The sequence below is a fragment of the Mustela nivalis genome, assembly GCF_964662115.1.
Source record: "Mustela nivalis genome assembly, chromosome: 18".
NCBI classification, from domain to species: domain Eukaryota; kingdom Metazoa; phylum Chordata; class Mammalia; order Carnivora; family Mustelidae; genus Mustela; species Mustela nivalis.
This window is the reverse complement of record NC_139037.1, coordinates 16,823,158-16,847,501: the sequence shown is the minus strand read 5'-3', so window position 1 is coordinate 16,847,501 and position 24,344 is coordinate 16,823,158. Positions and strand designations below refer to the sequence as shown.

Genomic DNA, 24,344 nt, shown 5'->3' with positions numbered 1-24,344 from the left:
TGTTTTAAGTTACTTAGTAGTTAGAGATATGCTTGCCTCTCAAAAAGTCTTTGAATAAAATTGATACTTTGAGAACATGGGCCTAGGGGCGCCTGGGTGGCTCAGTGGGTTAAAGCCTCTGCCTTCAACTCAGGTCATGATCCCAGGGTGCTGGGATAAAGCCCCGCATCGGGCTCTCTGCTCAGTGGGGAGCCTGCTTCCCTTCCTCTCTCTCTGCCTGCCTCTCTGCCTACTTTTGATCTCTATCAAATAAATAAATAAAATCTTTAAAAAAAAAAGAAGAAGAAGAAGAAGAAGAAGATGGGCCTAATCATTTTTTTGATTTCTTTAACCTCTTGTTTTTTTTTTTATGAAGAATAGCCTGGGGTGGCTGGGTGGCTCAGTCGGTTAAGCGACTGCCTTCCGCTCAGGTCATGATCCCAGAGTCCTGGGATCAAACCTTGTATCAGGCTCCCAGCTCATGGGGAGCTACTGGTCTCCCTGCTTGTGCTGGTGGTCTCTCTCTCAAATAATAAAATCTTAAAAAAAAAAAAAAAGTGACTTAGAGAAGCAGGGTTTTATTTTAGCGACCATCTCCTTTTTTTTTTTTCTTTAAAGATTTTATTTATTTGACAGATCACAAGTAGGCAGAGAGAGAGAGGGGAGGAAGCAGGCTCCCTGCTGAGCAGAGAGCCTGATGCGGGGCTCGATCCCAGGAGCCTGAGATCATGACCTGAGCCGAAGACAGAGGCTTAAACCCACTGAGCCACCCAGGTGCCCCAGGAATGCAACTTCTGAGGGGAGCTTGTAGTTTGGTTTGTCCAGGCCTTTCCTAAAAGTTATGTATTTGCTGTTCGGTGAAGACATTGGTACACCTGTGGTACGCATGAGCCGCCTTAGTGACATGCAGTTTCCACCTCATTTGGACGATTCCACAGAGATGCAAGTAACTGACTACTTCATTATGTTTTCTAGTATGTATCCCAAAGCTTACATATAGAAATATCTTATTATCAGTAATTTTCCTATAAAATTCTCCTTTATTTCACAGGGTATTCTATTTTTCTAGAATTGTGTAAGTTATAAAAGTTACATTATTAATGAAATTCATAATGAGGGCATTGCAAAGTTTTTGTTGCAAGAAGAGATAGTCGGGGGCACCTGGGTGGCTCACAGGGTTGGGCCTCTGCCTTCAGCTCAGGTCATGATCTCAGAGTCCTGGGATCAAGCCCGGAATCAGCAGGGAGCCTGTTTCCCCTGCTCTCTCTGCCTGCCTTTCTGCCTACTTGTGATATCTGTCTGTCAAATAAATAAAGTCTAAAAAAGAAAAGAAAAAAAAAGAAGTTGCATTCCTGAAAAAGTATATATTGTTTTAAAACAACACCAAAAACTTAGTTTATATGTAAGACAAATAGTAAACAAGAGTTTTCACACCCATGAATACATGAACGTCCAAGGGGCTACTGGCAAGTCACATGGCCTGTGGGACAGTTCTCTGTCCCTACCCCAGCCTATCAATGCCAAGAGCATCCCCATCATTATGACAACCAGAAAGGCCTCCGCAGGTTTCTACTGCATGCCCTGCGCCACCCTCTTGGGAGCCAGTTCTAGGGCTTACAGGTCTAGGGGTAGTCTGAAAGGCCCTACCAGCCACTCAGAAAGGTCGGGAGGATGGGGCACTGGGGTGGCTCAGATGGTTAAGTGTCCCAACTCTTGATTTCAGCTCAGGTCATGACCTCAGGGTTGTGAGATCGAGTCCCACTCAGGCTCGGCACCGGGGCGTGGAGCCTACTTAAGATTCTCTCTGTCCCTCTCCCTCTCCCCCAACTCAAAAAAAAAAAAAAAAGTTCAAGAAAGGCTTTATGGAAAAGACAGCATTTCTTTTTTAAAGATATATTTGTTTTAGAGAGAGAGGCAGGGGAGGGGCAGAGGGAGAGAGAGAAACTCCAGCAGACCCAGCACCGAGCATGGAGCTCAATGCTGGCCTCTCCATGGGGCTGGATTTCACAACCCTGAGATCACATCTGGAGCCAAAACCAAGAGTCAGATGCTTAACCGACTGCACCACCCAGGCGTCCCGGGAAGGACAGTACTGTGGATGCTGGGAGCTTCCAGCCCCTGGCCACAGGCCCTTTCTTTCTGACATCACAGCACTGCATGGGTCCTCCTCAGACTTTGGCAGCTCAGATCCTCCTTCCTCTTCTCCCGCAGGGCTTAGACTTCGAGGCCAAAAACCAGCATGTCCTGTACGTTGAAGTGACCAACGAGGCTCCCTTTGTGGTGAAGCTCCCAACCTCCACAGCCACCGTAGTGGTCCACGTGGACGATGTGAATGAGGCACCTGTGTTTGTCCCACCCTCCAAAGTCATTGAGGTCCAGGAGGGCATCTCTGTCGGGGAGCCTGTGTGCACCTACACAGCACAGGATCCTGACCAGGGGGATCAGAAGATCAGGTAACCAGGAGGCGGGCTTGGAAGCATCCAGAAGCACTAGTAGCATCAGAGGGGCTGTTTGCTGTGGTCAGCGCTTGTTCCGATTACCGTCAAGATTGCTACATATTTGACCATCACCCCTGCACAGTGACTTCCCTTCCTATCCTCCCCAAGGCTGAGGACTCTGAGCAGAGATCCAGGGGGCAGGTATAGCCACTCTCTATCATGTGTCCCTGCTGGGATGTCTGCCTGCTGCTTGGGCTCCCATTTGGCGGGGAGATGCATTTTTCATGTGATCATGCTTGGGAGCCCCAAGTCCCACGACAGCGTCTGCCAGTTGGAATGACAACCAGAATTCTAAGTGTACTGGGTATGACTCTTCCCACCTTTTCCATTCCAGCTACCACATCCTGAGAGAGCCAGCAGGGTGGCTAGCAATGGACCCAGACAGTGGGCAGGTCACCGCCACAGGGGTCTTAGACCGTGAGGATGAACAGTTTGTGAAGAACAATGTCTATGAAGTTCTGGTCTTGGCCACAGACGACGGTGAGAGCTTCCTCCCAGCCCGTCCGCTTGGGTGCCTTTGAATCTCACGGCATAGCACATCCCCTCCCCGGACCGAGTAGGGGGTCAGGGGGTCTACCAACAAACCGATCTGGAGGGCCACGGGGGACCTGCAGAGGAGACTTTTAAAGACTAGAACTGGCTATGGGTTTCCCTAAGACCCACGTATTAGGAGAAGGATTTCTTTCATCCCAAGTGTGTGGTTCACTGACATCCGGGTCGGCCTGTCCGTTACCCCTTGTGATTTGATTAGAAGGGGCTGCCTGGAAAGTGGCGTGATTGATGAGTGATGTCACACTGTGACAGAGCTGGGGGTTGTGGCGTGATTTGATGTCTTTGCTTGACATGATGAAACAAGTGAGAAGCAGGTGAGAAGTCACGGCAGGACTGTGAAGGGACCTGGCCCCAGAGCTCATCAGCAAACATGGCGTCAGCCCTGAGGTGGCCAGTAGGTTTCCCCTTGGGACAGATGAGTAGAGGCTCTAGCTGCTGTGATCAGTTAGGAAAATCTGCTGAGAATGATGCCATGATTGTCCTGGATTTGCCTTCACTGGTTTGATCTATGATGAGACTAGGGCAGGACGTGGAGGGACGTGAAAGTTACAGCTGGGCTATTAGTGGGGACATCCTGAGACTGATTGGGTAGATCAGAGAGCTTAACATTCATCTGTCACCCCAACCAAGGGCAGATGTTGAAAGGGCTCCTGTGTGTAATTATGAACAGGGAACCCTCCCACCACTGGCACTGGGACCCTCCTGCTAACTCTGATGGACATCAACGACCACGGCCCCATCCCCGAGCCCCGTCACATCACCATCTGCAACCAAAGCCCGGTGGCCCAAGTGCTGAACATCACAGACAAGGACCTGTCCCCCCACACCTCCCCTTTCCAGGCCCAGCTCACACATGACTCGGACATCTACTGGACAGCAGAGGTCAACGAGAAAGGTGAGTGAGTGCTGACGGTAGGTGGGCATGTGCCCCATACCAGAACCCCGCATACATTCCCCTGAGTTAAGAACATCAACCAAATGCTGCTTAATTGACTTAGTGTAAGCCTTTAAGAATATTCTAGTCCAACCACTTCCCAGTACAGTTGGAAAAACTGAGGCAGGGGGAGAGAGGGTTTGACTTTCTCAGTCGCACATGATGAAAGAGCCAGGACTCCTGCAGTGATGATAGCCCACATGGCCGGAGCATGCCTGCTGTGTGCTAGAGAGCACTACAGACGCTTCATAGATGAGGTTGCTCAGCCCTCACGGCAACCCACATATATACATCAGTGTGTGCCCATTTTACAGATGAGGAAACCAAGGCTTCTAGAAGGTTAAGTATCTTGCCAGAGGCATTCTGGCTAGAAAATGATGCCACAATTTGAATCTAGGCACTGTGTATTACCACTGATGTTCTGTCACTTATCATTTATTGACCCCTGACAATACGCAAGGTATCTTTTCGTTCCTTACATAATGTTTCTACCACCTTCTGTGGGCAGTACTTTTATCTGGAGTTACTGATGATAGTGAGGCTTCTAGAGGTTAAGTAGCGTGCCCAAGGGCACAGAGCGTGTGAGTGTGGACCAGAAGCTGAAGCTGCACCTGCTCCCGTCCACCTCCCTGTCGTTTCTTTTTCTCGTTCCCTCCAGAACGTCTCAGTCTTTCATGGCTTTCCAGTTGTCACTGGCCTGGGAGGGGTCAAGTGGCATCAAGTGAGTGAGGACTTGGTGTGTGAGAAAGATCCAGCCCCAAAAGCCAGTGAGGCCCCTGGAGAGACACTGTTCACTTTGGTTTAACATGTCTCCCCTTCCTCTTGGACCCCTCCCTCCACCAGGAGGAAATAGGGAACCAGTGCACACGGGCTCTGCCCCGAAGGAACCCAGTGCGCAGTGTCTGTTCTTGCTGAGCCCAGATACCCACATTGTCTCAATTTTATGATTTCTGTCACCTGGGTAGGTATGCCTGGCACCTTTCCTTTGAGGAACCCAAGCTGGTCTCCTGTCACTCCCTTGTGGCCTAGAAGCCATTTTCCCGCCATTTATTAGTTTTGTGATTATGGACAAGTTACCGAACCTCCCTGTTCCTCAGTAAACCCTATCTATAGAATGGTGCCAATAATTGTAACAACTTCCATCCAGTTATCGTGAAGATGAAGTAAGTGATTTCACCAGAGGCCTCTTGTCTGGTACTCCGTGCTCCGTAGAAGTGAGCGAGCACCTTCACCAGCATTCTTCCCAGGCAGCAATCACAGGTCTGGCTCGCTGAGGTGTGAGCATGTGGCCGACGTCCAAGGGTACCGTCACCCGGTGATAGTACTGATACCTGGTTCTGGGGTTTTTGGTTTTCTTTCTTTCTCTCTCTCTTTCCCCCCTTTCTTTCCTTCCTTCCTTCCAATATTTTATTTGACTGAGAGAACAAGGGGAGGGCTGGGGGTTAGGATCAAGCAGACTCCCCTCGGAGCAGGGGAGCCCAGTGTGGGGCTCCATCCCAGGATCATAACCGGAGCCGAAGTCAGATGCTTTACTGACTGAGCCATCCACGTGACCCTGGTTCTGGGTTTTTAGTTTAGTTTTTTTTCTCCCTGACCATGTCCTTGTTGTCAGGGGAATTAATCCAAACCTTACCCACGCGTGACCTCAGTCTGGTTACTTAGCCTCCCTAAGCTTCAATTCCTGCGGTGGTAAAATGAGGCTAGAGGTACCTTCTCCCAAAGCCGCGGTGGAGATGAGAGGAGAGCCTCACCCCATGGGTGTCCGCTTAGTCACCAGCACCGCCCTCATCCCTTGCAAAATTCACCCTCCTCGTGGGCGGAGGCTGATGGTAGGGATCCGGTGAAATACCCGACCTTGGCCTCGACTTGTGGACCGGACATTCAGCCCGCAGAGCTCCCTGTCCACCTGCCATTGCTGCATGGGAACAGGGCAGAGTCTCCCTTCAGGCCTTTTTTTTTTTTTTTTAAAGATTTATTTATTTATTTATTTGACACACAGTGATCACACGTAGGCAGAGAGGCAGGCAGGGGTGGGGGTAGCAGGCTCCCCACTGAGCAGAAAGCCCGGTGTGGGGCTCAATCCCAGGACCCTGAGATCATGACCTGAGCTGAAGGCAGAGGCTTTAACCCACTGAGCCACCCAGGCACCCTCCCTTCAGGCTTTCTTACTAAGAGGAGCCCAGCAAGTATGCAAAACCTTTGAACAAAACGTGGCCTGAGGTCAGTGTTGAAATAGGCCAGCAAGCCTGAGGGTGGGGGGGCTTGCATCATGAGGTGGGTTTTGGTTGCCCCAGTGACTGGGGACACTGCTAGCATGTAACGGTGAGGACCCTGCATGAGGAGAAGTCATGCTACCCTGGCTAATGGCTCCTTCCATGAGAAACAAGTCCAAACTGAAGGTCCAGGACGCCTGGTTGACTCAGTTGTTAAGCGTCTGCCTTCAGCTCAGGTCACGATCCCAGTGTAATAAACTAAAGCCTTTCTTCAGAGAAGCCCCTGACCCTGTATTTCTCACCCACAAACATAGCCCTCTTCCCCATTCTTAGACCGCCACACAGCCCCCCCAGAGTGGGACCCCTTGTGACCCCCACGGACACTTGGCTTGGCTTCTGCTTTGAGGTTAACCTGCCACCCGCCCTGGGCCTTGGAAGGCAGGTTAGCCCTGTGCCCACTGCAGCCTTGCCACCAGCACCCCCAAACCTCGTGTGCATCACTGATGCTGTGACAGTGCAGCCTGGCAGCCTCTCCGACCTGCTCACTGATGTCTGTTACATCACCAGCCATGTGCGTTCGCATTTATTAATAACTGATGCTCTCAGGGCGCCTGTATAGTGCAGTGGGTTGCACATCAGACCCTTGATTTTGGCTCAGGTCATGACCTCAGGCTCCTGAGATCGAGCCCCTTGTGAGGCTCTGTGCTCAGTGTGGAGTCTGCGTAAGACGCTCTCTGCCTCTCCCCCTTCCCCTGCACCCTTGGGCTCTATCTCTGAAATAAATAAATCTATGAAAAAAATAATGCTTTTGCAGAAATATCGGTGTTTCAGGTACTGAAATTGTATCTGACAGTTGAGGCATAAACATATTTACTATTACAGTGGCAAAACGCTGTAATAATAAAAGGTAGTGAACTTTCAGGTAGGAAAACAGGTGGTCAGTCAGCATGAAGGCTAAAAGATAGAATTAGTTATCGCGGGAATAATGTACTTTGGTGGGTTCACATTGAGAACAGTTGAGCAGCTAATGATGCTGAGAAATTATCGGCTCTGCATGACATGGCTTTTTAAAACCTTCATTATTTTAAAGATACTGTGACTATCGATTTGATTTTAAGAAAATAAGACAATGGGAGCACCTGGGTGGCTCAGGTGCTTAAGCAACTGCCTCCAGCTCAGGTCGTTTTTCTGGAGTCCCGGGATCGAGCCCCATGCTGGGCTCCCTGCTCAGTGGGGAGTCTGCTTCTCCCTTTGACTCATCCTCCTCTTGTGCTCTTTCATTTTCTTTCTTTCTTTTTTTTTTTTTTTTTTTTTTTTTTTTTTTTAAAGATTTTATTTATTTATTTGACACATAGAAGAAGATCACAAGTAGGCAGAGAGGCAGGCAGAGAGAGAAGAAGAAGCAGGCTCCCTGCTGAGCAGAGAGCCCCATGCGGGGCTCAATCCAAGGACCCTGGGATCATGACCTGAGCCAAAGGCAGAGGCTTTAAACCACTGAGCCACCCTGGCACCCCTTTCATTTTCTTTCTTAAGTAAATAAATATCCTTTAAAAAAAAAAAAAAGAAGAAGGTGGTGATGTGGCCTCTCTGTCTCCTCCAGGAAACACAGTGGCCTTGTCCTTGAAGAAGTTCCTCAAGCAAGACATCTACGATGTACACCTTTCTCTGACTGACCGTGGCAACAATGAACAGCTGACGGTGATCAAGGCCACCGTGTGTGACTGCCATGGCCATGTGAATACCTGCCCCGACCCCTGGAAGGGTGGCTTCCTCCTCCCAATCCTGGGGGCTGTCCTGGCTCTCTTGCGTAAGTACCCACACTCTTTCTCCTCCGAGGATGGGGTAATTCAAAGACCCAATTCTACCCTGAACTGCTAGGACAAAGGCGTCCCCAACATTGCCCATCTGTTCCTGATGCTCTTAATTCTAGGGGTGTCATTCAGTGGGTATATGTTCATGGCGCTTCTGGAACATGCCAGGCTTTCGGGAAACAGTGGTGAACAGACAGAATGAGCCCTGCTGTCATGTCGTCTAGAGGCTTGAGCAGTTGTTCTGAATGTGCGATCACCAGACCAATAGTATCAGCAGTGCCAGGAACTTGTTAGAAAGGCCAGTTCTCAGGCCCATCCTGACCTACTAATTCAGAAGCTTAGAGCTAAGACCCAGTAATCTGTGTTTTCACAAGCCCTCCAGGGGTTCCATTGCATGCTAGGGTTTGAGAGGCCCTGGTCTAGGGGGCAGACGTGCTTAGTTACAAACTAAGTTCTTTAAAGGTAGAATTTTTCCCATTGGCTTTTTCCATTCTCTGAATTTGTCCTTACACAGAAACACATGCAGTCCAATAGGAAGTTAACAAGGGCAAGCTTTAATCCACATCCTGCACACCCAGCACTATTTCTGGCACTGGGGTACAGCACTTTATAAAACAGACCTCTTTCCACCCTCATGGAGCTTACTTTCCAGTGCAGAGAACAGACGAATCAGCTGGCAGAGAAATTGGTGTTGGTATGGACAAAAAGCAAGCACAGAGAGGAGTTCTGCCATCTCAAGTAGGTTGGGTAAGAAAGGCTTTTCTGAGAAGGGGTATTCAAGTAAAGACCTGAAAGAGGTGAGGAAACAAGTCATGAAGATATCTCAGGAATAGCGAGTGCAAAGGCCCTGAGGCAGCACTGTACTTGGTGTGTGGAAACAACAAATGGCTAGAGTGGAAAAAGCAAAAGGGAAAGAAGTAGGAGATGGAGTCAGAGAGGTGATGGCTGTGGTGGAGCATCATGCTGGGTCTGGATGAAGTGTGAAGTCATTGGGGCGCCTGGGTGGCTCAGTTGTTAAGCATCTGCCTTTGGCTCAGGTCATGATACCAGGGTCCTGGAATCAAGCCCCATGTCAGGCTCCCTCCTTGGTGGGGAGCCTGCTTCTCCTTCTGTCTCATGTTTCCCCTGCTTGTGGTCCCTCTGCCAAATAAATCCGAAAGAAAGGAAGAAAGGAAGAAAGAAGTCATCAGAAGGTTTATAGCAAAGCAGTGATGTGATTTGACTTGAGTTTTACAGGATTCCTACTAAACAGAATGTGCAGGGGTAAGGGTAGAGACAGGAAGAGCATTAAGGAGCTATTGCTGTAATCTAGGGGTGAGACGATGAGAGATGGTCCTATTTTAAGGCAGAATCCGTTCAGATTCATATGAGAACCGTAGACTCCCCAAGAAGACTAGGTCTGTTGTGTTGGGCCAGAGATGGACGTCAGTTCTGTCAACAGGCCAAAGTGATAAAGGTGAATAGTGGCCGTATCGTGTCAATTTAACAGCTACAGAGAGGTTCCTGGGGACCCTTCTATACATGGGATTAACTGGAGGCAGTCCTGGCATTAGGGAGAACAGCCGGGCGTTTGCTGGCCCATACCCCCATGTCCCAGTAGCCTGCTGGCCCTTCCAACCATACACCTAAAAGCCAGTCTTCCTCTTGAAACACCAACATAGCATTTGCACCTGTGTTCCAGTTCCTGCACCACATCAGACTTGCCCTGTCTTGCTTTTAACTTAACGTCTGTGCCTAATTTAGGGGTCACCTGGGGACTGGAAAAGAGTCCTGTTGGGAAAATAACATCTGGTGGGAGAGTCCCTTGAGGACCAGTATCACCGATGAGGCCAGACTGACAGTAAATGATACAGACTGTTTTGGGGGGTGGGGGGATGAGGTCCGATTGCTGCCAAGAGTGGTACTAGGCTGTAGCTGCGCGTGTGCTAAGTGCTCCAGGGGAGGAGCGCCCAGGTGAAGCCCCCGAAGCCGAAGGTGCTGGGTGCATTTGAGGCACTCCAAGGAGGCCGGTGTGTTAGACCCGCTCACCGGTGTATTTGTACGGGCACAGGCAGGGGGCGCTCCTGTACACTTGGATAAAGAGTTAGGGATTTTCCTAGGTGCAGGGCAGCTATCGAAGTATTTAAAACACTGGCTACCAAGGAGAGGGATCTAAAATTAGCTGGGGCTCTGAGGGTTTAGGGGTATTGGCCAGCTATGTGATTGCGGGGGAAAATATTTACCCTCCCTAACTCTTCCAGTCCTCCTGCTGGTGCTCCTCTTGCTGGTGAGGAGGAAGAGGAAGGTGAAGGAGCCCCTTCTGCTCCCAGAAGATGACACCCGTGACAATGTCTTCTACTATGGTGAAGAGGGAGGTGGTGAGGAAGACCAGGTGAGGCACTGAGTGGTCTAGGGGTGGGGAGTTAGATGCCTCCAGGGCCACTGGCAGGGGTCATTGTTCCAACCAACTAAACCACATTAGCTGCATTGACCAGACTCTGGCTGAACGCATCGGTCTTCACGCAGGACTGACCACCAGCTCTCCTCTTCCGAGAGGGTGTCTGGTCCACAGCTGCGGTCGCTGTGATCCTAGTCAGAGTGGCCTCAAGCCTATGCTTACTTTGGGAGGAAGAGCTATGGAAACCGGGGCTTTCAGAAATGTCTGACGAAGATTGTCTTCTAAGTCCTACCCATGAACCAGGACACCCACGTGGCAGGGGAGTGGGCTGCAACATAAATGATGGGGGGCTGTGTTCTCAATCCCATGCTCTCTTTCACTTCCATGAAGGACTATGACATCACCCAACTGCACCGGGGTCTGGAGGCCCGTCCTGAGGTGGTTCTCCGCAACGATGTGGCGCCAACCTTCATTCCCACACCCATGTACCGTCCGCGTCCAGCCAACCCAGATGAGATCGGGAACTTCATCATCGAGGTGAGGCCTGGAGGCCAACTGAGGGCAACCTGTTATTCAAGCATTAGCAGCATGGAAGAAAGAGCGTGGGCTTGGGGTCTTGGCTCTGGGTTCAAACCTTACCTCCCTCATCAACCAGCTGTGGGACCTCTGGCATATTTGAGTAACTTCTGGGCTTCAGTTTTCTCCTTCGTGAAATTCTAAGTTGCAGAGTAGTTAACAATAGGTTAGGAATGATTTATTCATTTTTTTCAACAAATAAAACAGTTAGAAAACTGTGCAGCCAGACTACCTAGGTTTGAATGTTTAAATGTCCCAGGTGACCCCACTGTGGAGCAGAGTTGGGGCCTTCTGTTATAGGTGGCATTTTCTTTTCTTTTCTTTCCTTTTGTTTCTTTTCATTTCTTTTCTTTCTTTTTCTTAATCTGAGAGAGTGCGCACGAGCAGGGGTAGAGGCAGAGGGAGAACCAGGCTCCTTGCTAAGCACCGAGCCCTAAACAGCCTGTTCCCAGGACCCTGAGATCATGACCTGACCCAAAGTCAGGTGCTTGGGGCACCTGGGTGGCTCAGTGAGTTAAACCTCTGCCTTTGGCTCTGGTGATGATCTCAGGGTCCTGGGATTGAGCCCTGCATCAGGCTCTCCGCTCAGCGGGGTGCCTGCTCCCTCCCCTCTCTCTGCCTGCCTCTCTGCCTACCTATGATCTGTCTGTCAAATAAACAAATAAAATCTTTAAAAAAAAAAAAAAAAAGACTAAACAAAACAAAGTCAGGTGGTTAATCAGCTGAGCCACCCAAGCTCCCCTATTATAGGCTGCTTTAAAGATTGGATGCACGAGCATCTGGAACAATGGTTCCCAAATATTGGATTCTCCTGGGGAACTTCAAAAACTACTGATGTCTCTAACTCCTTGCAGAGATTGATACAATTGATCTGGATGTGATCTAAGCTTCAGAATATTTTTTAATTGATTTTATTTATTTATTTGATGAGAGCGCAAGCAGGGGGAGCAGCAGAGGGAGAGGGAGAAGCAGGCTTCCTAGAAGCAGGCTTCCTAGAAGCAGGCTCTCTGCTGGGCAGGAGCCTGATGCAGGGCTTGAACCCAGGACCCTGGGATCATGACCGGGGCTGAAGGCAGGTGCTTAACCAACTGAGCCATCAGGTGCCCCAAGGCTTCAGAATTTTTAAAAAATTCCCTCTCCCTCTGTTCCCCACCCCATGCTCACTTGCTCTTGATCATTCTCTTTCTCTCAAATAAATAAATAAAATCTTTAAAAAAAAAAAATCCCAAGTAATTTAAGTCTAGGAACCCCTGACTTGACAAGTAGCATTTACTAGGTAATGATAGTTATTGTTGATAATAGCTGAGTGTCTCCAGTGCTTTTAATCTGGTCGCAGATTTGGTTTATCTGAAGGATTTTGAAAAACAGTGATGCCTGGAAAGCAGTGATTCATTTGGTTTTCAGGCTCTGATTTTTTTTTTTTTTTTAAAGCTCCCCAAGCTAAAAATTGAATATACAGCCAGGGTTGTGAGAACCACTGAACTAAGTACATAGGAGATAGATTATAGGTGCCTTCACAGGCTGGTACCTCATTAGCAATAAACGAAGGGTTTTCTCTCTTTCTCTCTCTTTTTTTAAGATTTTATTTATTTATTTGACAGACAGAGACCACAAGTAGGCAGAGAGGCAGGCAGAGAGAGGGGGAAACAGGCTCCCTGCTGAGCAGAGAGCCTGATGTGGGGCTTGATCCCAGGACCCTGGGATCATGACTTGAGCCGAAGGCAGAGGCTTTAACCCACTGAGCCACCCAAGCCCCCCCTCCCCTTTTTTTTTTTTCTTAAGTAAGCTCTACCTGATGTGGGCCTCGAACACAGACCTCAAGATCATGGGTTGCATGCTCTGCCGACCAAGGTGCCCCATAAGTGGAGGTTCTTAATACGAGGAAGGAAGGAAGTCTAGGAAGGAGGGAGGAAAAGATAGGTGGATAGAGGGGGGGGAGATATTTTTTTTTTTTTAAGATTTTATTTATTTATTTATTTATTTATTTGAGATAGAGCTAGCGAGCAAGCATGAGCTGGGAGAGAGCAGTGAGGGAGAGAGAGGCAGACTCCCCACTGAGCAGGGAGCCCGATGCTGGATCCCGGGACTTTGGGATCATGACCTGAGCTGAAGGCAGACGCTTAACAACTGAGCTGCCCAGGCGCCATAGATGGATGGATCTTAGGGAGTGTGAGGAAGCAGCAGTGGCAGAGGGCTTGGTGGGCAGTCAAGATACCCGACCCTACCTTGAACCTTTCTGCTGGCCTCCTGCCTTCTAGAAGTAGCCTGGTGGTTGGACTCTGTTCTTCAGCAGGAGCGTATCTGAGCGTGCTGCAGATACAAAAGCATCCAGGGAAGGCTGCTCAGAGCAGATGGTTTGAGAAAGTACCATGGAGCTAAATACCTGGAACTTTTCCCTCCAGTCAGATGAAGACCGTTTCCAGAACATCTCTGGACAGATGTTTAGATAGTTTGCAAATACGGTGTCATTCAGTCCCCACACCAGCTGCAGGGAGGGAATCCTCTTGTTTCCTCATTTTACGAATGAGGAGATCATGTTCGACTGTGTGCCAGGTACTAGTCTAATAAGCACTTTACGTATATTTAACATGTACTTTTTATTCCTCTAAAACCATATGAAGTCTCCCAGTTTAGAGACAAGACAAAAACAGCGCCTGGAGGTTAAGGGGTTTTCCCAAGGTCACAAAACCAGGGCGTGAAGCCCAAGTTCTGACCCAAGCTGTCTGATTTCAGAGTCCCTGCCCTTGACCTCTGGCCTGTCCCACCGTGCACTGGGCATATACTGGGCTCAGTGCTCAGCATTTATGTGCATTACTTCATTTCACCTCTCAAAACCTTCCTGAAGGGAAGAGATGTCCTCGTGGAGGAGACGCAGGCTCCACAGGGTGGGCTGCACTCGCCCGAGCCCCGCAGCTGCGGGCTGGCCGGGCGCCGCTCCTAACCGCCTGCTCTTGTCGCCACAGAACCTGAAGGCGGCCAACACAGACCCCACGGCCCCGCCCTACGACTCCCTGTTGGTGTTTGACTACGAGGGCAGCGGCTCTGACGCCGCCTCCCTGAGCTCCCTCACCTCCTCAGCCTCTGACCAGGACCAAGACTATGACTATCTGAACGAGTGGGGCAGCCGCTTCAAGAAGCTGGCAGACATGTACGGCGGCGGCCAGGACGACTAGGCCGCCTGCCCACAGGACCAGGGACTCAAGGTTGGGCCGCAGCAGCTTCTCCAAAGGAGCTTCAGCCCTCCCCTCATCCAAGGACTTGGGAGCCTGTCAAGAAGTGGCCTTAGCGACTCGGAGGAGAGAGGCCCTCACGTCTGACACGAAGGGCTGGTTTCTAAGCCTTTCAGAATGGAGGGATTTGGGCAGTTTGATTTCACCTCCGGAAACCTCTAGACTAGGCCAGGGTTGCCTCCGAGGCCAAATTTCTGGGAGTCTGTCACCTGCCATAAATGTCCGGACCGACTCTGACCATCCCCCAATACCCCCAAACCCTCCAGTGAAGAGGTTCTCTCTGGAATGGACCCTTCTCCCTAGAATGAGTCCTCTTACCGCAACCTGGGTTTTTTTTTTTTTAAATGCTGTCCTCAAAAAGTTAGAGGCGGATTCTCAGCAGTCCCTCGGATTGCTCCGGATGCCCCAGCCGGAGCTGCTCGGCTCCTGTGCCCCCGCCACTTCTCTCTCCTCTCCAAGCAACAAGATCTATTGGAATGGATTCCTGCGTTTTTATACTGAGCGTGACTATGTTGTCCTTTGTTTTTTATTTTCCCTATTGAGTGCTGTAGATAAAGGGTGATGACAATCGTGTAAATGTACTACAACTTTTTTATTAAAGGAATTTTTCCCAGAGGTGCCTTGGGGAGTGAACTTCCTTTTATTAGAATTTTATTGCCCTGTGAGTCACATACCACACCATTCACTTACTTCAGTGCCCAATTCATTGGTTTTTAGAATTATCAAGGGGAGTGAGCATTTTTTAACCCTGCTGGCCTTATTTATTTATTTACTTGACAGAGAGAGAGCGAGAGATCACAAGTAGGCAGAAAGGCAGGCAGAGGGAGAGAGGGGGAAGTAGGAAGTAGGCTCCCTGCTGAGCAGAGAGCCCTACTGGGCTTGATCCCAGGACCCTGAGGTCATGACCTGAGCTGAAGGCAGAGACTTAACCCACTGAGCCGCCCAGGTGCCCCCTCAGGATTTGTATACATGCCCATTGGGCCTAATAAGGGTAAATCTACCCTCCTCTCTACAATTTTTTTTTTAAGTAATCTCTATATCCAACGTGGGGCTTGAACTCACAACCATGAGATCAAGAATCACAAGCTCTTCTGACTGAGCCAGCCAGATATTCCTCTCTCTACAAATTCTGAGCTGCTGTCTTGTGTGGGAGAGCCATTAACCCCCTCACCCCTGGGCTGAGCCCCACCAGAGCTACTGGCGACTCTCCTCTGGCAGAGTGTGGCTGTGTTCTGGTATTGCAGTTTGGGCAGACTTCTGAGGGGTGGAGCTCCGCATCGAAAGGCAGGGAGGGGTCCAAGTCTGCTACTTCTAGCAAGTCCCATTTAACCTCAATTTGCCTCACATTTTTCATGTATCCCATGGGGAGTTTTTATGGAGATTAAATGACTTCCTATCTGGCCCGCTGTAAGTGCTATTTGTGTTCACTGGTAACAGCTACCATTTTTTTAATACACTTTAGGGCCAAATAACTTCAATTATTTCCTTTAAACAAATCCTCACAGTCATCCTCAGAGGGGATTTTCCTCCCTTAAAGAATGCCTTCATTGTATTTTTTTAAATGATACCTGATCATCATCAAAATCAAGCCAGACAGCAAATTAGAGAACTCGCCCAGGATGTCCATGAAATTGGAACTTTCCGTAAGAATACAGGGAAGCAGGAACGGGGCGGTGGTGGTGTGAAGAGACAGCGGGGAAAGAACAGTTCCACATGAGCCTGTGTTAAAGCGAAGTTTAACTTATGTGCAATGAAGTAAGAGAAAAGCATGTGGAAGGAAGCCAAAGGGATGGCTGGACTTGAAATAAAAGTTTTCGTCCCACAACAGTGACTAAAGCAATGGCGCTCAAAATGCAGTTCCTGGATGGGCGGCAGCAGCATGAGTGCCCGAAATCAGAGATGTGCAGGTGAGCCCCGAAATGTGACTTAACAGGCCTTCCAGGAAATTCTGATGCACAGTCAAGTTTGGGACCAAGGCTTTGGAGGAGGACACTGAGGGTGTCCTGAAACCTAGGCCCTGGATGGGAAATCAAAGGGGAACTCAACTGGGTGAGAAACCTTCCCACACGTCCCTGGTGGGCAGCACCTTAGCCTGCAGGTCCGGGCCACCTCCTGCCCCTCCCTCCCGCTGCAGCCTCTGGCTCCGGGGGTCGGATCTCCCTCCACCAGGGCCCTGCTGCTCTTGGCAGATAAAGTGAGAGGATTAGGTGTCTCTGCCAGCAAACACCTGCTGCCCCTTATCTTAAACTCCTCTCTGAAAAACCTGAATAAGGCCTGCAACTCTATCTTCAGCAGAGACTAATAATAAAACCAAACAGCCACTGTGCAGGCTGGCCTTCCTCCCCTGGGAGTTTTGGAAGGTGTTGAGGAGGAAAAGTGGCTTTTTCTAGCCAAGCCTGGGCTCTGTTCATGGATCTAGATTCCCCTGGCAATGGAACTCTGAGAGATTTGGAAAAAAAAAAAAAAAACCCAGGCCTGTAATAAGTCAAAATATGTTAAGTCACCGGTGCTAACCACTCAGAGTTTAGCACCCATAAATTATCAGTCTCATTGGCCATACCAGTGGCAACTGCCTGGATGTTTGACTTGACATACCTGGAATGTGGATCCTTCCTATTTTGTGGTGCAACAATTCGGTATGCATCCTTCCAATGTCTCCCTCCCATGTTTCACATACATTTTGCATTATACCTTTCATAACAGGGCTCAGGAGGCTGCCTTAATGTCTGCAACCCAGTCGGGATGGGTTAGCATTTATTGGAACTCACCAGCACGCATGGACGTGAATGATTCTAGTCTTTTTCCTTAACAATGTTGAAACAAACTCTGGAGCACCCAGCCCTGCAAATGCTTCAGAGCCAGTCCTCCCGTGACTAGGGATGGGTGAGAGGGGTCCCCGTGGCCTTGTTTGGAATCAAGGCTGCCCACTTCCAAGTGGAGGGGTCAGTCCAGGATGACAGCTTTCTGTTGAAAGGATCCCCTCAGACTCACTCTGTTAAGGGATGTCCACCCCAGGCTTAAAATCCAAAGTCACAGATCCCTAGTCCAATAAAGAAAAATGAAATTGTAAGGGTGCCTGACTTAGTCGGTGGAGCCTGCAACTCTTCCTCTTGGGGTCTTGAGTTTAAGCCTCACGCTGGGTGTAGAGATTACTAAAAAAAATTAATTTTTTCAATGAACTTGTTGGAGGAGGGCGTCAGGTGGCTGAGAGACTTGCCTGTTTGGCCTCATCTTCCTGGTGTTTCTCCTTAACCTCCAAATGCAGAGCAGTTTGATAACTGCCCCCCAATCCACCCCGGTCATTTTTCAGATGGGAGAAGAGAAGAGTTTCCAAAAGGAGGCACTCTCCGGGATCCGTCCAGCGGGGCTGAGGTGGGCAGAGCCCAGGCCTCCCTTCGTGCATTTTCCCTTGCTGCTAACCTGAGCAGATGGGCTGCGGATAGGACCGATCTCCCCAGGTGAGCTTTGTCCAGGCCCTTGAGGCAGCTTGAGGGAAATGACTCATCCTTGGAAGGTAGGCAGGTAGCTGAGGCCTCAAATTCATTGCCTCTTGTTCTCAGCACAGACTTTCCTTGACTCCCAGTCCACGAGGGATGCGGCGAGAGCGGCGAGAAGATCTGGGAAAGGAAATGCTGAGGGATGTCCAGTCAGCAGGGGGCCCTGAGCTTAGCTTGGTGGGTGAGGGCAGTCACTATGGAAAGCCCCTTTTCCAGCCCACACCGTGTTATGTCCACTTCCAAAACAGAGAGCCAACTCCTTTTTGGCTAAATGTAGAGCTATTTCCACTTTTCACTAAAGAAGCATGGTTCAGGGCGCAGGTTCAAATTCCAGCACTGCCAGTGTATGACGCCTTAGACAAATCTCTTAACATCTTTGCGCCTCGCTCTTCTCATCTTTAAGATGGAGGACTAAATGCAAGGCCGCCTAAGTGTTATCTCTACTGTGGTGATTGCTGACAGACTGACAGGCCCAGTTACTGCTCCTTTATCTCCTCTGAGTGGAAACTGCACGTCCCACCCCGAGGGAGACATTTCCATCTGCACAAAGCCACTTCAGGGGTGAGAGCGGTAGTGGTTTCCCCTCAAGCCCTTCCCCCAAGCGCCCAGCAGAGGGCACTCTTCACCCGAACCTCAGGTTGGCCTTGCGCCTTCCAGCATGGACACAGAGGGCAAGGTCTACAGGAAGGGAGTCGGAGGGCAGGGCCAGCCCACTGGCTGACTTGCACCTTGCACAGGAGTCCGCGGTTTGCCAGCAACTGCCTTGGACGTTTTGGTGGTGATAATGGAGGCGGTGGCGGTGGCGGCAGTCAGTATCTGGCCGTGTCTGGCCAGTTACCTACATTCTCCCACCAGCAGCCCTGGCAGAGCGTTTTCATGCTTCCCTTTATAAAAGGAAATTGAGGGTAAGGAGAGTAAAGGCCATACATAGACAGGAAGTGATAGAGACAGTTTTGGGGTCCAGATCTCCTTGATTGCCAAGTATGAACTCTTTTTACTATTAGGAATAAAAATCCCAGGGGTGCCTGGCTGGCTCAGTCGGTGGAGCCTGAGACTTGATCTTGGGCTGTAAGATCCATGCCTACCATGGGTGTAGAGATTTCTTAAAAATAAAGTCTTTAAAAAAAAAAAAATGAATAGGAATTCCTGGGTGGCTCACTCAGTTAAGCGTCTGCCTTTGGCTCAGGTCATGATTCCAGGATCCTGGGATTGAGATCTGCATGGGGCTCTCTATTGCAGCTATAACAGGGTGTAGGGCAGAGAGGCAGTGGGAGAGGGTCTTCATATATGGCAGAGAGGCCCCCACGCAAGGCAGAGTTGACCCCACCTGACCCTGAGATTCTGAGCCTCTAGCATAGAAAACCCACAGCATGTCCAACCATTTCTGGGGCCCCATTTCACTTAACTATTTGCCAAGAATGTGTCCTGTGCCAGGCACTAGTCTAGGTGCTGGAGATATAGAAATGCAGAAAATATTAGAAATCCCAGCCCTAATATATTGGGGGCTCTGGGCAAAATTGTGTGTAGAGCCCACATACCATACGAGTTGACTAAACTCTTAAATAAAAACATTATATCTTCCTACTGGAACAAGGATATTTTCACAGCCATCTGGAAAGCCAGGTTTTAATCTGGATTTTCAGACCTCTGGAATACTGGTTCAGAATGTGACAGCTCAGGCAGAGTTAGCCCTCAGCCTAGAAGCAGTGGTCAACCCACTTTTCTTTTCTTTTTTCTTTTTTCTTTTTTAAGATTTTATTTATTTGACAGACAGAGATCACAAGTAGGCAGAGAGGCAGGCAGAGAGAGAGGTGGGGAAGCAAGCTCCCTGCTGAGCAAAGAGCCTGATGCAGGGCTCAATCCCAGGACCCTGGGATCATGACCTGAGTTGAAGGCAGGGGCTTTAACCCACTGAGCCACCCAGGCGCCCCTCAACCCACTTTTCTACCCACACCATGAGGTTCCTGTGTGTACACCCCAGATCATGCATCCAAGCTTTGTCCACTGATCCTCACAGACAGTCTTCTATCCCCTGGGCCTAGGAATGTGTACCTGGGCTATGCTGGCTATCCTTTGGACAATCCTGGGGAGGGCCTGGGACCATTTGGGCAAAGAATGGTGTAGAGGACAGGGAGGGGACCCAGGTTCTAGCAGTCACAACTCGGCTTCCTGGAAGGGTGGGAGAGCCAGAGCAGGGCCTTCTAAAGCACAATGCAGAGGCCCTTCCTGCCCAGTCTACGGGCGATCCTGCTAACAACATTCACTGGGAGAGAGACCGTGAGCAAGACAAAATACATGGAACAGTGAAAGGTTGAGGCTCTAGAGGAAGATCAAGTTGGGATAGGGTGCAAGAAGGACAGAATGGGGGCGGGGCTCAGTTCTAGTAGTCAGCGAGACTCACTGAGAAGGTGGCGTGTGCCAAAAGACTGGAGGATACTAGAGAGCAAGTATGCAGGTATGTTTGAATAAAAGGAACAAGTGCAAAGGCCCTGAGGCAGGAGTGTGCTTGGTGGGATTCAGCAGGGAGGCCACTGTGGTCAGAGCGGGGAAAGAGCAAGAGTGCTGTGGGAGATGAAGTCAGACAGGCAAGGAGGGGGTCCAGGGTGCCCAGGCCTGAGCCGCTGCCCCCACTCCAGGGCGGGAGGCAGAGTCCAAGAAGCCCTGAGAGAAGCCTGACTCAGCAACCTGGGTTCTATCCTGGAGCTGGCAAAACCTGATTCCCCTCCACTCCATCCTCATCCACTGAGGAGGCACCAGCCTGGACCTGTCCAGGCCTGCAGGCAGCTGTAGACGGGCAGGCAGGATCTGAGGATCTTCTCCCTCAGGAGGGGAGCCTGGATGGAAAGGGTCCCCAGAGCTCACTGGGGCGGAGTCCTCGTGAGAAGCATGAGAAGCGCAGCCCCTAGAGGTGGCAGAATGGGAGTGACTCACCTGAGGGTGTGACCTCTCCTGGCCTTAGTTTCCTAAGAAAGCCGCTCTCTTGGAGACCTGGAAAGGGATGTCCGGGAGGGAATACTTGGAAAGCAGGCGGCGCTGTTGCTGCCGCTCCTGGTCCTGAGGCCGCCTCCAAGTTCGGCCCCACCCGCGGCTGCCTCAGCAGATCCTGTGCCCGCTGCCCCGCCAGCCACAGGGGTGTGGAGGGCATGGGTGGGGCAGGAATGCTGGGGCTGGGCTCCATCCATTCCGTCCCCGTGCCTTCCAGTAAAGCAGGGCCAGTGGGTAAAGCAGGTGTGTGTGTCACCGTGTGTCCTTCTGGAGCGCGACAGCCAAAGCTCTGTGGGGAGACAATGCTAAGTGATGCCAGGAATTGTTATCATTAGAGCTCCTATGACTTAGGAACCTACTATGTACCAGGCCATATGCTAGATTTCACTCCAAATCAGAACCAGAGATATACATTGTCCCCAGGATCCAACCCCTTTGCCCCGGGACCTCACCTCCTGCTGCCCTTCGTCTTCCCTCAGGCTCTTGTTGTGACTCCATCAGCTGCCTGCTCCTTGGGAAATTGCCCACCTCAGGTCCCACCTCAGGGCCTTTGCATTTGCTGTGCCCTCTGCCTGATGCGCTGTTTCCCCCAAGATATCTGAGGGCTCCCTCACCTCCTTCACACACCGTCCAACTGTCAGCCTGCCAGAGACTCCGTCCCTGGAATTCTGTCTTTGGAAGTGGCAACCCTGCCCTCCACCCATCCTGCCTTATTTTTCTGTAGCATTTATTATCCCCCGCCCCGTTCCGTACTATGTAATTTATCTATTGACCTGTCTTGTTTTCCTCCTCCCCCCACCCTTTGAAGCTTAGCTCCACCATAGCAGGATTTTTGTTCCTCTTCTTCACTGCTCCGTCCTCAACCCCCAGAACAGTCGCTGGGACATAGTTGGTACTCAGGAAATATTAGCTAAAGGAGCTTCACAACTCTCCAAGGCAGGTTTTATGCATTCCTTTTTGGAAATGAGGAAACTGAGGTCCAGGGAGGCAGGGCAAGCCACCCATGTTCATGGGCAGATGGTAAGCAGCAGAGCTGAGAGAATTCAGAAATAACATCTCATTTAATCCCAACAGCTGTCCAAGGGACAGTCGTGAACAGCCCATTTTACAGAGGAGCAAACTGAGGCTAGAGAGGGGCACAGATGGGTGAGGAAGCTGGCTCTGTCTGTTCTGACCAAGCCATTGTTTCCTGCAAGGTGGGCTGGTATTAGGTGATAACATGAGGCAGGGACTGAAGTATTAAATGATCCTAAATCACACAGAAAGAGGTACAGTGTTTTCAATTTTCTTTCAGTCCTTTTGCTTGCATCAAGGAGAGTCCTCTTTGTGCTTAGCAAGTCTGATGACTTAAGACTTACAGTTTTCTCTCTCTTTTTTTTTTTTTTTTAAATTTATTTGTCAGAGAGAGAGAGAGAGAGCGCATGAACACAGGCAGACAGAATGGCAGGCAGAGGCAGAGGGAGAAGCAGACTCCCTGCCGAGCAAGGAGCCGGATGTGGGACTCGATCCAAGGATGCTGGGATCACGACCCAAGCCGAAGGCAGCTGCTTAACCAACTGAGCCACCCAGGCGTCCCCAGTTTTCTCTCTTAACCAGAGAAAGACTAGAATATAAACAACATTGTTCTATCATTTTATTGATCTGTACTTTTTTTTATTTTTTTAAAGATTTTATTTATTTATTTGACAGAGAGAGATCACAAGTAGGCAGAGAGGCAGGCAGAGAGAGGGGGGAAGCAGGCTCCCTGCTGAGCAGAGAGCCCGATGCGGGGCTGGATCCCAGGACCCTGGGATCATGACCTGAGCCAAAGGCAGAGGCTTTAACCCACTGAGCCACCAAGGCGCCCCTGATATGTACTTTCTAGTTGTAGCAAATGATACTGGTTTTTCATTTACACTATTGTTAATGTTTTTCTTTTTTTTTTTTTTTTTAATTTAAAATACATTTCCTAAAAAAAATTTTTTTTAATTTTCTATATTTATTTGACAGAGAGAGGTTACAAGTAGGCAGAAAGGCAGGCAGAGAGAGAGGGGGAAGCAGGCCCCCCGCTGAACAGAGAGCCTTATGCGGGGCTTGATCCCAGGACCCTGAGATCATGACCTGAGCTGAAGGCAGAGGCTCAACCCACTGAGTCACCCTAAAATTTTTTAAATTAAAACAATTTAAAAAATAATAATAATACATTTCCTTAAGTTTTAAATACTAAACCCATTTAAAGAGACAATATTAAGTAAAGATTAGTAAAGTTAGATCTCAGGTATGCCATAAACAGTGAAGATGGTATTTCAAAAAATAAAGCTGTATAATTGAAATCCACGCTCTACATTTTCTATGTTCTTTCAAAGAATATTCATTTTGCATGGGGGTAACAATTTACACCTAGAAAGTAAAAGAAGAATTATGCTCTAATCTGGGTGTTAGAAGTTGCCTAGAGTTCAGGGGAGAGTAGGAGGGAACTTTAGGGGTTGGAGAAATCCAGGAAGTCTTCCTGAAGGAGGATGCCCTTTGAGTTGGCCTCAAAGAATATATCGGAGTTAGATAAGGGCTGAAAGAAAGAAGAGTCCCATGCTTTCATGTGCCATCAACCTTTGTAGAGATAAGAAAACTGGTACTCAGACAGTACTATAATAGCAAGGGATAGGAAGCCCAGTCTGACTTCAGTCTTGAGGGAACCCAATGAAGTAGAAAATAAAGTAAGCCAAGAAGGGCGGGACCAGGGTGGCAGGGTAAGGGAGGAACAACAAGGACCAGGGTGGCAATGGGAGTGGGGAAGAGATGACAAGAGAAGTTTTGGGTTTGAGACAGTAAGGAGTCACAGTGGGCTTTGGGAAAGGGGAGAAGCCTATAAGAAGAGCGGACAGTGAGCGTGAGCATGAGCTGTGAAGCCCCACTGCCAGTTACTCTCTGCCGTTCCTGACAAGTTATCAATTTCTCTATTCATTAAGAAGGGAGTAATGAGAGTACATTCCTCACACAGTTGCTACAACAATCAGATTAGTTAATGGATGTAACACACTTAGAACAGCACTTAGCATATAGCAGAGACTCAATAAATATTAATCTGTATAGTTTTTGTTATTATTATTAACTATAGAGTGGGCTGGAAAAAAAAAAAGAGGTTGGAGTCAAGGATGCTGATTGAAAGGCTGCCACCTCTGTGCCTCAGTTTCCCTTTTCAATCACCTGCTCTCCAGGGGTTCCCCTTTCCAACTCCATGAGGTGTGGGAGCCCACGGAGTACGGGAAAGAACAACTACTAAAACTTGGTGTCCGCCTCATCATTCGGCAAATATGCATAGAGCCTCTGCTAAGTGCCAGGCCCCCGGGATATATGGAAAAACAAGACAACCCCACCCCAGGCCTCCTTCATAAAGCTCTAAACTGAGGGAGGAGACAAGAAGGAACCTGGCAATTACAGTGCAGGCTGATCTTAGCCTGACCTGGTGTGGAGTCAGGGAGGGCTTCCCAGAAGAGGCAATACCCATGGGCCGCCTGGGTGGCTCAGTCAGTTAAATGTCTGTTTTTGGCTCAGTGTGTGATCCCAGGATCCTGGGATCAAGTCCCGCACTGGGCTCCCTGCTCAGCAGGGAGCCTGCTTCTCCCTCTGCCTGCTGCTCCCCCTGCTTGTGCTCTCTTTCTCTCTCTTCCTGACAGATAAATAAATAAAATCTTTAAAAAAAAAAAAAAGGCAAC

The 24,344-nt window shown here is 49.5% G+C and overlaps 1 protein-coding gene across 4 annotated transcripts in view; it reads left to right on the top strand.

Annotated features, from left to right (window-relative positions):
- CDH3 (cadherin 3) overlaps positions 1–14,785 on the top strand; it is a 107,857-nt gene extending 93,072 nt beyond the window's left edge. For all 4 annotated transcript variants that reach the window (XM_082711692.1, XM_082711690.1, XM_082711689.1 and 1 more), the window contains 7 exons: positions 2,191–2,432; positions 2,812–2,957; positions 3,700–3,924; positions 7,777–7,983; positions 10,228–10,358; positions 10,755–10,901; positions 13,904–14,785. In XM_082711692.1, the coding sequence (XP_082567818.1) occupies positions 2,191–2,432; positions 2,812–2,957; positions 3,700–3,924; positions 7,777–7,983; positions 10,228–10,358; positions 10,755–10,901; positions 13,904–14,113 (1,308 nt within the window). In that variant the 3' untranslated portion in view covers positions 14,114–14,785. The remainder of the gene's footprint in view (positions 1–2,190; positions 2,433–2,811; positions 2,958–3,699; positions 3,925–7,776; positions 7,984–10,227; positions 10,359–10,754; positions 10,902–13,903) is intronic.
- Positions 14,786–24,344: the final 9,559 nt, after the last annotated feature.